Below are 13,503 nucleotides of genomic sequence, written 5' to 3' on the forward strand. Positions count from 1 at the left end.
AAATTCAGAACACTAAAATGACAGAAGAAGAATTTCAAACAGAGACTGTAAGAGAACTCAATGATGGCCGGGCGAGGTGGCTCACGCCTGTAATCCTAGCACTCTGGGAGGCCGAGGCGGGTGGATTGCTCGAAGTCAGGAGTTGGAAACCAGCCTGAGCAAGAGCGACACCCTGTGGCCACCACAAATAGAAAGAAATTAATTGGCCAACTGATAAATATAGAAAAAAAAAAATTAGCTGGGCATGGTGGTGCATACCTGTAGTCCCAGCTATTCGGGAGGCTGAGGCAGTAGGATCGCTTGAACCCAGGAGTTTGAGGTTGCTGTGAGCTAGGCTGACGCCACAGCACTCACTCTAGCCTAGACAACAAAGTGAGACTCTGTCTCAAAAAAAAAAAAAAGAGAGAGAGAGAGAGAGAACTCAATGATATGCAAGAAAAATGGACAGCCAACACAAAGAAACCAGAAAAAAATCCAGGAGTTGCAAAAAAATGCACTAAAGAAATTGAAATAAAGCACTCATTTCAGGAACTTTCTCCTGTAACTGATGATAAAAAGAAAAGAGAAAATAAGAATAAAAGGAAATATAAATTAATTTAAAAAAACAAAAGAAAGAAAAACAAACCACTCCTGAGAGGAAAACTTATATCCATAAATACCTACATCCAAAAGACCACAAAAAAATCTAATGAATTGTCTAAAGAACTGGAAAACGATGAGCAAACTGACCCCAAATCCAGCAGATGAAATAAATAACAAAGATCAGAGCAGAACTAAATGAAAGTGATAAGGAAAGAACTATATGGAATATTAATAAAACAAAAAGGTGGTTCTTAGAAAAAAAAATCAACAAAACTGACACACCTCTAGCTAGATTAACTAGAAGCAGAAAACAGCTCTAATAAGCTCCATCAGGAAAGAAAAAGGAGAAATTACAATGGATACTATGGAAATACAAAATGTCATCTCTGATTTCTATAAAAACCTCTATACATATAAACTGTTAAATGTGGATGAAATGGACAAATTCTTAGAAACACACAGCCTCCCTAGGCTCAGTAAGGAAGAAATAGAATTCCTGAACACACCAATATCAGGTACCAAAATAGAAACAGCAATAAAAAACTATCCTAAAAAGAAAAGTCCCCACTCAGATGGTTTCACACCTGAATTTAACCAGACCTACAGAGAACTGATGATGCCTATCCCCCAGAAATTATTGCACAATATTCAGAAGGATGGAATCCCCCCCAACACATTTTATAAAGTCAACATCACCCTGATACCAAAACCAGGAAAAGACGCACCAAAAAATGAAAACTACAGACCAATATCCCTTATGAATATAGATGCAAAAATTCTCAACAAAATCCTACCAAACATAATTCAGGCTTGTAATTCTGGCTCAGGCTTGTAATCCTAGTACTCTGGGAGGCCGAGGCGGGCGGATTGCTCAAGGTCGGGGGTTTGAAACCACCCTGAGCAAGAGCGAGACCTCGTCTCTACTATAAATAGAAAGAAATTAATTGGCCAACTACTATATATATAGAAAAAATTAGCAGGGCATGGTGGTGCATGCCTGTAGTCCCAGCTACTTGGGAGGCTGAGGCAGGAGGATTGCTTGAGCCCAAGAGTTTGAGGTTGCTGTGAGCTAGGCTGACGCCATGGCACTCACTCTAGCCTGGGCAACAAAGTGAGACTCTGTCTCAAAAAAAAAACAAAAAACAAAAACTAAACGACATTGACAACAGGGAAACTATATGGAAGATTAATAAAACAAAAAGTTGGTTCTTTGAAAAAATAAACAAAATTCACACACCTTGGGCTAAACTAACGAAAAGCAGAAAAGAGAAATCTCTAATAAGCTCCATCAGGAACAATAAAGAAGAAATTACAATGGATGCTACGGAGATAAAAGATATAATTTATGAATACTACAAAAACCTCTATGCACACAAACTGGAAAATGTGGAGGAAATGGACAATTTCTTAAACACACAGCCTCCCTAGGCTCAACCAGGAAGAAATAGAATTCTTGAACACACCAATATCAAGTACAGAAATTGAAACAGTAAATAAAAAACCTTCCTAAAAAGAAAAGTCCTGGACCAGATGGTTTCCCGCCCTAATTATACCACACCTACAAAGCAGAACTGGTGCCTATCCTGCAAAGTATTCCACAACATCGAAAAAGATGGAAATCTCCCCAACACATTTTATGAAGTGAACATAACCCTGATATCAAAACCAGGAAAGGATGCAGCAAAAAAAGAAAACTACAGACCAATATCCCTTATGAATATAGATGCAAAAATTCTCAACACTATCCTAGCCAATCAAATCCAGGTGCTTGTCATGAAAATAATCCATCACAACCAAGGGGGCTTCATCCCAGGGATGCAGAGATGCTTCAACATATGCAAATCTATAAATGTAATTCACCATATAAACAGACACAAAAACAAAAACCATATGAGCCTCTCAATAGACGCAGAAAAAGCATTTGACAAAATTCAACACCCTTTTATGATAAGAATGCTCAACAAAATAGGCATAGATGGGGCTTACCTAAAAATGATACAAGCCATATATGACAAACCCACAGCCAATATCATACTGAATGGGGAAAAATTGAAAGCATTCCAACTTAGAACTCGAATAAGACAAGGTTGCCTACTATCTCCACTTCTATTCAACATAGTACTGGAAGTCCGGGCTACGGCAATCAGACAAGAGAGCGCAATTAAGGGCGTCCAAATGGGAGCAGGAGAGATCAAACTCTCACTCTGTTGATAACAGGATATGATACCTAGAAACCCGCAAGGATTCAACCAAGAGACTCTGTGAACTGATAAATGAATTTGGTAAAGTCTCAGGATACAAAATCAATACACAGAAAACAGAGGCATTCATATACGCCAACAATAGTACAAATGAGAACCAAATCAAAGACTCAATTCCCCTTTAAATAGCAACAAAGAAAATCAAGTACCCAGGAATATATTTAACTAAGGAGGTAAAAGACATCTACAGGGAGAACTATGAAAAACTGAGGAAGGAAATAGCAGAGGATGTAAACAGGTGGAAGAATATACCATGTTCATGGCTTGGCGGAATCAACATTGTTAAAATGTCTATACTACCCAAAGTGACTTATAGAGTCAATGTAATCCCTATCAAAATACCATCATCATTTTTCACAGATATAGAAAAAATAATTTTATGCTTCGTATGGAAACAGAGAAGACCCCGTATAGCAAAATCAATCCTAGGCAATAAAAACAACATAGGGGGTATCAATTTACCACACTTCAAACTACACTACAAGGCTATAGTACTTGAAACAGCTTGGGACTGTTACAAGAACAGGGACGTTGACCAGTGGAACAGAACAGACAACCCAGATATAAAACCATCCTCATATAGCCATCTAATCTTCAACATAGCAGACAAAAACATACACTGGGGAAAAGAATCCTTATTCAATAGATGGTGCTGGGAAAACTGGATAGCCACATGTAGAAGACTGAAATAGGACCCACACTTTTCACCTCTCACAAAAATCAAGTCACGCAGGGTAACATATGGGAACCCTAGGTGTGAAACTATTAGAATTCTAGAGGAAAATGTTGGAAATACTCTTCTAGACATTGGCCTAGGCAAAGAATTTATGAAGAAGACCCCAATGGCAATCACAACAGCAACAAAAATAAATGGTACCTGGTCAAATTGAAAAGCTTCTGCACAGCCAAAGAAACTGTCAAGAGAGCAAACAGACAACCCACAGAATGGGAGAAAATTTTCGCAAGCTACACATCTGATAAAGGGCTGATAATAACTAGAATTTATTTAGACCTCAGGAAAATCAGCAAGGAAAAAATCAAACAACCCTATCAAAAAGTGGGCAAATAACATGAACAGATATTTTTCAAAAGAAGACAGAATAAAGGACAACAAACATATGAAAAAATGCTCAACATCTCTAATCATCAGGGAAATGCAAATCAAAACTGCAATAATATATCACTTATCTGCAGTAAGAATGGCCTTTATCAAAAAGTCCCCAAACAATAAATGTTGGCGTGAATGCAGAGAGATAGGAACACTCCTACACTGCTGGTGGGACTGCAAACTGGTTCAGTCTCTGTGGAAAGCAATATGGAGATACCTTAAAGCGATGCAAGTAGATCCGCCATTTGATGGAGCAATCCTACTACTCGGCATCTACCCAAAAAATCAAATGACACTCTACAAATGGGACACCTGCACTCGAATGTTTACAGTAGCACAGTTCAGAATCGCAAAGGTGTGGAAACAACCCAGGTATCCATCAATACATGAGTGAATTAATAAATTGTGGTATATGTATACTATGGAGAACTATTCAGCTTTAAGAAACCTGGTATCAGACCAAGCACCTATGCAGACTCAACTGTAAATGCCTGCCCTACAGACCAAAGTCATGAAGGCAATCCTCTCTGCCCATTAATAAGACAGGATTCACAACTACCCAAGCTCCTGGTAACAGGCCCATACTAAAGGCATTCCTCACTACATACCCAGCAGCAGACTTGTGACCCAGCTACAACCCCTTTTAACTGCAAACCCAGAAAAATTCCCATCATCCTGGGTACCCAACAAGGGAAAATCTTTACCTGCTGAAACCAACTTATAAAAACTGGAAGATGTGCTTATTCCTTTAAATACAAGGGCACCGATACAAAGCTATATTATGACCATATTCAATGCTTCAATTTAGCATAGTACTAGACATCCTAGGCAGAACTATTAGGCAAGAATATTTGTTAAAATGTGTCCAAATAGAAAAGAAACAATTAAAAAAGTCAGTATATAGTTAGCATGATCTCATATATATAGAAAACCATAAATAGTATACCAAAGAAAACCTGTTTAAACTACAATATGCACCGATAAATCTGCAGAATATTAAATAAACATGAAAATATCAGTGTTTTAATACACTAAAACCAAACTATCCAATAGAATAAGGAACAAAATAATCTCACTTACATGATAGCAAAAAATAATGATTTTTTTACCAATAAATTTAACCAAGGAGTTAAAAAGGGTTTACAATGAAAAATATATCAATGAGAAAAATTGAAGATGACATAAATGTAAAAATATCCCGTGTTTATGGATTACAAGAGTAAATACTATTAAACTGCCATATAATCCAGAGTGATATATAGATTTAATAAACTCCCTATCAAAATTCCAATGGCATTTATCATAAAAATAAAAAACACACTCCTATTTTTCTGGTTAACTACAAAACATTTTGGATATCCAAGGGATATTCTCGTTTTCTTCTGGAAGAATAAAAAAGCAGGGGACATCATACTTTCTGATTTCAAACCGTATTGCAAAATATAGTAAGAAACACAGATGACTAAGTGCATTAGAAATGACACAACAACCAATGTAACAGAATAGAGAGCTCAGAAATAAGCCCATAGATACAAGGCAAAATAGTCTTTGACAGGGACAACAAGACTACAAAATGCAAAAAGTATAGGGGCTAGGAAAACTGGAAATCCATAAGCAAAAAAAAATAAAATTAGACAATTTTTGTTACACAACTATCAAAAATTTACTCAGAATAAAATAAAAAGTCTTGTTCAAGACATCAATCCTTTAAAATCTTAAAACACTTATAAAACCTTCTTGGTACTGTTGTTACTAATAAATTTTTTAGCTGTGACAACAAAGGTATAAAAACAAAAACAAGTATAAAACAAGTTGGACAGCAATATATTAAAAAGCTTCTGCACAAAGGAAACAATAAAAAAAGAATACTTTCCGACACAAGAAAAAATTTGCAAACGATATATCTGATAAGAGGTTAATATCCAAATTATATAAGAAACTTACCCAAATCAAAGTTAAAAATGAAAATGATATTAACCTGTTTGAAATATAGGTAAAAGACTGAATTTTTATCTTCCAAATGAAGTCATACAAATAAATGACCAACAAGTATATGAATATCAGCAATAATATCTGGATATCACAAATCATCAGAGAATTGCAAATCAAAATCATGATGAGATATCACTGTATACTTGTTAGGATGGCTTTCATCAAAAGGAAGAAATAAGCTATAACAAGAATGGGACAACACTCTGGGAGGTCGAGGCAGGCAGATTGCTCGAGGTCAGGAGTTCGAAAACAACCTGAGCAAGAGCGAGACACCGTCTTTACTATAAATACAAAGAAATTAATTGGCCAAATAATATATCTAGAAAAAATTAGCCGGGCATGGTGACACATGCCTGTAGTCCCAGGTACTCGGAAGGCTGAAGGCAGGAGGATCACTTGAGACCAGGAGTTTGAGGTTGTTGTGAGCTAGGCTGATGCCATGGCACTCACCCTAGCCTGGGCAACAAAGCAAGACTCTTTCTCTAAATAAATGAATAAATATTTTTTAAAAAGTGACAAAAAAGAAATTCTGTAGCCAGTTGGTAAGTATAAATTGGTAAATTATGAAAACCAGTATGGAAATTCTTTAAACAATCAAAGAAACGACTACCATACAATGCAATACCCCTACTTCTATGTATATAACCAAAGGATATAAAATCAGTAGCTTCGGGCCGGGCGCTGTGGCTCACGCCTGTAATCTTAGCACTTTGGGAGGCCGAGGCGGGCGGATTGCTCAAGGTCAGAAGTTCGAAACCAGCCTGAGCAAGACCCCGTCTCTACCAAAAATAGAAAGAAATTAATTGACCAACTAAAAATATATATACAAAAAAAAAAAAAAAATTAGCCGGGCATGGAGGCGCATGCTTGTAGTCCCAGCTACTCGGGAGGCTGAGGCAGAAGGATCACTGAGCCCCGGAGATTGAGGTTGCTGTGAGCCAGGCTGACGCCACGGCACTCACTCTAGCCTGGGCAACAAAGTGAGACTCTGTCTCAAAAAAAAAAAAAAAAAAAAAATCAGTAGCTTCAAGAAATATCTGCATCCTCATGATTATTGCAATATTATTCAAAATTGCCAAGATATGAAAACAACCTAAATATTTTAAATGCTAAATAGATAAAGAAAATAAGGTACATATGCAAAATAGCATATCACTCGGCTATATAAATATTATTCAATCATTTCTACAACATAGATGGACCTAGAAGAACATTATGCTAACTGAAATTATTCAGGCACACAAAGGTAAATACTGCATAATCTTACCTACGTGGGAAATCTAAAAAAGTTAAACTCATAGAAGCAGAGATTACAAGGCTAGTTGCCAGGGCCTGAAGTAAGGAAAAATGCAAAAATGTTGTTCGAAGGTACAAATATTAAGTTACAAGATCAGTAAGTTTTGTTCGCCTGATGTATATATACCGTGTTGTTTATAGCTAATGAAATGTTTTCATCTTCAAATTTACTGACTACAGACCTTAAGTATTCTCACCACACACACACACACACAAAATAGGTAACCGTGAGGTGATATAATTTGTATTAACTTGGTTGTGTTAATCATTTCAAAACATATAAACATCAAATCATTACATTCTACATAATAATTATAGTTACACGACTTTTATTTGTGAAGAAAATTCATATCACACACACACACACATATAAACCTGTCGATGACACAGCCCCAGTAAGCTTCATACTAAAGAAGAGAAAATTACAGAATTAGAGTTGGTAGAAGTAAAAAGTGGGAGGTTAATGCATACTCAGCAATGTTCTAAGTGCCCCAAACATATTCAAGAAATGTAGGGACACATTAAACTATATTAAAGTGGAGAAATTTGGCATAGAGAGTTCAGTAATTAATCAGAGTTCACAATCAAAACAGAATTTTGAAGTAAAATAACATTATAGTTTCTTATATTTAGACAGATATTCAGTGTTCTCATAATGAGTATGAATTTGGGTAGAAATACATTTAATACTGTCACAGGATAACAAATCAGAGCAGAAAACATGTAACATCTGCTGATGGTGATCCAGGGATTTCTGAACCAAATATTAATACCACCACTACACTCACACAGTTCAGACATGATGCAATAAATAGAGAAATTTAAAAATGGTTTTCAGACATTGTGGTGTCTCATGCCTGTAATCCTACCACTCTGGGAGGCCAAGGATGGAAGATTACTTGAGCTCAGCAGTTCAAGACCAGCCTGAGCAAGGGTAAGACCCCGTCTCTACTAAAAATAGAAAAATTAGCCAGGGACTGTGGCACACACCGCTAGTCCTGGCTACTCAGGAGGCTGAGGCAGGAGGATCACTTGAGCCCCAGAGTCTGACGCTACAGTGAGCTTCCATAATGCCACTGCACTCTACCCACGTTGACAGAGTGAGACTCTGTCTCAGTAAAATGCTTTACATTAGATTTTCTCAAAAATACACACATAGCCGGGCGCGGTGGCTCATGCCTGTAATCCTAGCACTCTGGGAGGCTGAGGCGGGCGGATTGCTCAAGGTCAGGAGTTCGAAACCAGCCTGAGCAAGAGCAAGACCCCGTCTCTACTATAAATAGAAAGAAATTAATTGGCCAACTAATATATATATATAAAATTAGCTGGGCATGGTGGCGCATGCCTGTAGTCCCAGCTACTTGGGAGGCTGAGGCAGAAGGATTGCTTGAGCCCAGGAGTTTGAGGTTGCTGTGAGCTAGGCTGACGCCACGGCACTCACTCTAGCCTGGGCAACAAGTGAGACTCTGTCTCAAAAAAAAAAAAAAAATACACACATATTTCCATGTCCTGTAATGTAATGGAAAGCAGTCAGTACCTGCAGTCCCTTATAAACCATAAGCAGGGCTTTTGTTCTCACTCTAACCTTAAAAGAACAACGCTAAAGGGAAATAAAGTCCTTAGATAATTTAAGAATGAGGGACAGAGAAGCCTCTATTGAAGATTAAGAGAAAGAAACCTAGGCTTCCCAGAACCCATTTCCATGGAAGCAGAGTTTTCCAAACCACTTTTCAAGGTCTGGCTTCCTCCTTGACCTTTGCACACCTCGCCTGTGTCATCTGCTTCATTCACTCCCACCTACCTGGGTGTTTGGCTACTGGCTCCTTTGTCTTCACATCCCAAGGCTCTTTTTTTTGTTCCAGGCAGGTGATCATGTCTGGCTTAGAGGCAGCAAAACCTGTTTTATTTTTAAAAAGTAACATGACATTTTGGGGATACTTCCATTACCAATCGAGTACTATGCTCAATAGAGAAATGGGAACAGTATAGAAGATTCTAAAAAAAATTAATCCCAAAATACTAATTCCCAACAGACACTTAAGAATATTTAGAAAGTATTTAAAATTGGGGGGCTCCTTAGCTCCATTACCCAGTACTGTGGAATCAAATATCGGTGGTGGAAATTGGATTTTAAGCTGTGAGCAACATCTTATGCCACTAAATTTTTGGAATTACCCCTAACAAAGAGTGAAGGATACAGATCAGCTCAGGAAAAAGAAACATTAATGTCAAGATAAAACAGATTGAAGATTATCTTTTCTATACCAACAAATCCCAATTTTTCCTTAGAAACAAAGATCTGAACTTCACTTGTGCAAAGCAGAAAATCCCAGAAAAATTTGACAAAGGGAGAATATCAAATCCTTAGTGGGGAATAAAAATTGTGTTTTGAAATGATCTTTACCCAGGAAGACCAAATTTCTGTAGTTCTCCAACATCACATCCCTATACAAATTCTGCTGAGCATTGTCCAGACATGCCCACTCCTCCAGAGAGAATTCTATGGCCACATCCCTAAATGTCAACATTCCCTGAAAAAAACAAAACACATATTACCAAGTGATCATGTGGAGAATTCTTCATTTCACTGTTGGTGAAATAACAGAGCGAAGACTACTGGTTCTGACTCATATAAATAACTAGAATTATGCAAAAAGACAATTTTTAACATAAAAATATTCTCTAATGTGTTATCTAACTCTGGGGAAAGAGGATGACATAAGGTCCACAAACCTCGTGTAGATATTATACTTTTCTGAATGATACAGTATAAAATTCCAGTCACCAACACAGGCATTTATATTTTTGAGTACTATATTTGCTCATACTATATACATCATACAGGATAAGTGGTGAATATTTTTTCACGTAAAAGAGTCATGTTGAGTTAGAAGGTGTTAATACTTCTTAAATTTTGCAAAGTCTTCAGTACGTGCAACAATGAACTAGAAATCCTGTTAAAATACAGATTTTGATTCTAAAAACCTAGGATGAGGCCTGAGTTTGTTAATTTCTAACAAGCTCAGCAGTCAATCAATGCTTCTGGCTGAAAGGGAATAGTTTTCAAACAATCAGTAAGTAGCAGAGCCTGGCTTTATCTCAGTTCATCTGACCAGGAAACAAAGATGAGAGCCTTTATTTTCCAAAGGAAGTTATATGCAAAGGGAATCTAAAAAGAAAAGGGGAGCTTAAGATAAAATGTGATGGTTTATGCCCATCACTAAGTAAAGCTTCTCAAGGTACTTAATAATTAAGAGAAAAATAATTAACTCTCTATGAACAAAATGATACAGAATATGTTAACCAAGTAAATAAAATTAACCTCAACTATAATACAACAAATCACTCTCAGGTGCCTATTCACACAGACACACCATCACTGCTGTGATATTTTCATATTTTGGGCCAAAGGAAGAAAGTAAACCATAATCTGAATCTAATCATGAATATCAGTTTTATGCAAAGTTCAAGCTAGAGATATCTCTCATGTTCTGGGATCTCTAATAATATATTTAAATAGTCTTTCTTTAGTATCCTAGAGAGCAAGTCTCTTCTAATTTTTCTTTCTCAGAAGTTTCTGAGTTATTCTGAAAACTTAATGTGTATTCTGTGAATCTTGTTCTGCACAGAACTGATGGAGCATCTAGATAGAACCTGAATGGTACAGGTTCCCCTTCTTCACTGATATCCTAGGGACTGAACTCATCTCCAAGAGTAATCTTGGGCATTCAAGATTCTGCTTCCAAGATGTTCAACAGATACAAAGGGAGTATTTTTAATATTGCAGGTTATAAATTTATGGTGACAATTCTTTATGGTGTATAAGAAGCCTGGATGGAGAGGAGGCTCTTGTATATAGGAGAAAAGAGTTTTTCAGAGCTTCTTGACTATTATTAAGAAAAAAGAGAAAAAAGTAGTTGAAATGAACACATTAGGTAAGAAAAACAAAGGAGGAAACAAAGGTTTGCAGAGTCTAAACACATGACATTTCAAGAGGAAAAGTGAACACACCCCTGATCTGGGACACATTCACCTGAGAAACAACCATTTCTTTCTCTTCCTCCTTTTCTGAAATTCCTTCTTGGTTAAGATTATCTGGAAAAATCACACATCTATCTTGAAAATATGCATGTAAAGCTGTCAGCACAACCCTTTCCCCTGCTACCACTACATCCACAGCAGAAGGTCCGCAGAGTGCAGAAAAAATTCACACCTCCCTGTCCTTTATCACAGGAGAGACTCAGGAGCAATGAGGTCCTACATAAAGTTCAAAATTTGAGATTTTTCTTTCCTACCCTCAGGTACCCTCCTCTGGCACCTTCACCAGCAAGTTTTGCTTCTAATTAGAAGCCTGGATGGAGAATCTCTTAGAATGTGCCTATAAATCATTTGGTAATCTGGAGCCCACTCTAAGTAATGTGATTCTGCAGCCATGGAAGGGGTCTATGAATTGGCTCCTTGAAAAATTCCCCTGTGAATGCTGATGTTGCTCACCCTAGACCCACTATCAGTAGCACTCAGCTAGACCCAGTAGGTGCAGGACACAGAGAGCATTACATTACACCCAGCACTCTTATGGCAAAAATACTTTTGGTCCAAAGTGAAGACCCCCAATTGCCATCCTGAAGCATGGCATTCTATTAAAAGTTTACATAGGCTAGAGAAGGCAGCAGTGTCTGAATAAGTCTGCATTTGGAAAACAACGTGTGCCATGCCTTAATGCGATATTTACTGAGCATGTACGATGTGTTCACAAGTATGTTGCAGCAGTGGTCCCCAACCCTCTTGGCACCAGGGACCATTTTTGTAAATTCTATTTGTATATTACTACATTGTAATACAGGGGTCCTCAAACTTTTTAAACAGGGGCCAGTTCATTATCCTTCAGACCGTTGGAGTGCCGGCGTATAGTTTTAAAAAAAATACCAATGAACAAATACCTATGCACACTGCACATATCTTATTTTGAAGTAAAAAAACAAAACGGGAACAAATTGTGCAGGCTGCATGTGGCCCGCTGGCTGCAGTTTGAGGACCCCTGTGTTACAGTGCTGGCAAACTCAAAGTTTGGGAGTTAATTTTCATAATACTCTGGGAGGTGGCTACTAAATGCCTCATAATTTCCAGGCTTTAGGTGAAAGGCCCATCCTGTTTCTTTTATCATCATTGATTTTAAGAGGAAAATTTATAGAATAAAACCTAAATATAAACAAATGGAAGAGATAAAGGAGAAGTGGACTGTAGTTCAGAGGGATTTTTCATTGTGTTTATATTTACTGTGTTGTAACTTGTGGAGCAACCACATATGTAAAGGAATACAAAGCACGTTGCTGGGTTGTTTCTCTAAAGACCCAGATTTTAATAAAAATAAAGAAATTATGGCCCCAATATAATAGTCTTTTGCCCTTACTTATCTGCTTTTGGGTTTGAGAAAATTGTAAGCACCAGCTCTGGGGAGACAGCAGGAGAAGCCATGCAAAACTCTGGTCTCCTCTATAAGATATTGGGCTAAAAAAAACAATAAACACCTTTTAGCTTTTGTTTATTGCTTGTTTGCTAACTGTAAGGCATTATGAGTATATTATAAGAGGTAAAAAAACAACAAAACAAAACAAAAAAAAACCCTAGAGTTTTTTAGCTAAAACCCAAAACAGTTTAAAGGCTATCAAGAGCAAGATAAAGTAAAAATTACTGTGGGGGCAAATGCATGATCAGTATATAAACAACTTAGTTATAAAAGGGTTACTAACACACAAAAGAGAGTCCCTGCCCAAAAAAAGGGCCACTGCGCTGGCACTCTGGGGGCTCAGACCCTAGCTCAAGGTAGACAATAAAACTCCTTTTGATAATTACAGCCTCGGTGACTCTGTCTCTCTGTCTTGCAGCCCTGCAAATCTCAAATATAACACTCTAATAACTTTTGTGCAGGGAGAATCCAATATTGGACCAACCTAGACACGGCTCTGAAGAGGGTGGATCTGGGCAGGTTGGGGCGGGGAGAGAGCCCTAGGCTTCTCACCACTCTTCTTGCAAGAGCAAGATCGTATCTCTACTGAATGTAGAAAAAAGTAGCCAGCTGTGGTGGTGCGTACCTGTAGTCCCAGCTACTCAGGAGGCTGAGGCAGGTGGATTACTTGAGCGCAAGAATTTGAGGTTTCTGTGAGCTAAACTGATACCACTGTACTGTAGCCTGGATGACAGAGTGAAACTCAGTCTCAAAAGAGAAAAGCCTGGTGGGCACCTCATAGGTTTGTATTATGTCTG

General features: G+C 37.6%; 1 protein-coding gene across 2 annotated transcripts; it reads right to left on the reverse strand.

Moving 5' to 3' along the window:
• Positions 1-7,143: 7,143 nt before the first annotated feature.
• Positions 7,144-9,953, reverse strand: LOC142861044 (zinc finger protein 679-like). Of its 2 annotated transcripts, XM_076000504.1 has the most exons (3): positions 9,644-9,953; positions 9,041-9,136; positions 7,144-7,646 (listed from the first exon to the last, which is right to left on the reverse strand). In XM_076000504.1, the coding sequence occupies exons 1-3, from the start codon at positions 9,765-9,767 to the stop codon at positions 7,642-7,644; spliced, it is 225 nt and encodes a 74-aa protein (XP_075856619.1). In that variant the 5' UTR covers positions 9,768-9,953; the 3' UTR covers positions 7,144-7,641. The 2 variants fall into 2 exon arrangements, with proteins under 2 accessions (XP_075856619.1, XP_075856618.1); XM_076000503.1 differs by lacking the exon at positions 7,144-7,646 and having other exon boundaries at positions 8,465-9,136.
• Positions 9,954-13,503: the final 3,550 nt, after the last annotated feature.

The sequence above is a fragment of the Microcebus murinus genome, chromosome 3 (genome assembly GCF_040939455.1).
Source record: "Microcebus murinus isolate Inina chromosome 3, M.murinus_Inina_mat1.0, whole genome shotgun sequence".
Lineage (NCBI taxonomy): Eukaryota > Metazoa > Chordata > Mammalia > Primates > Cheirogaleidae > Microcebus > Microcebus murinus.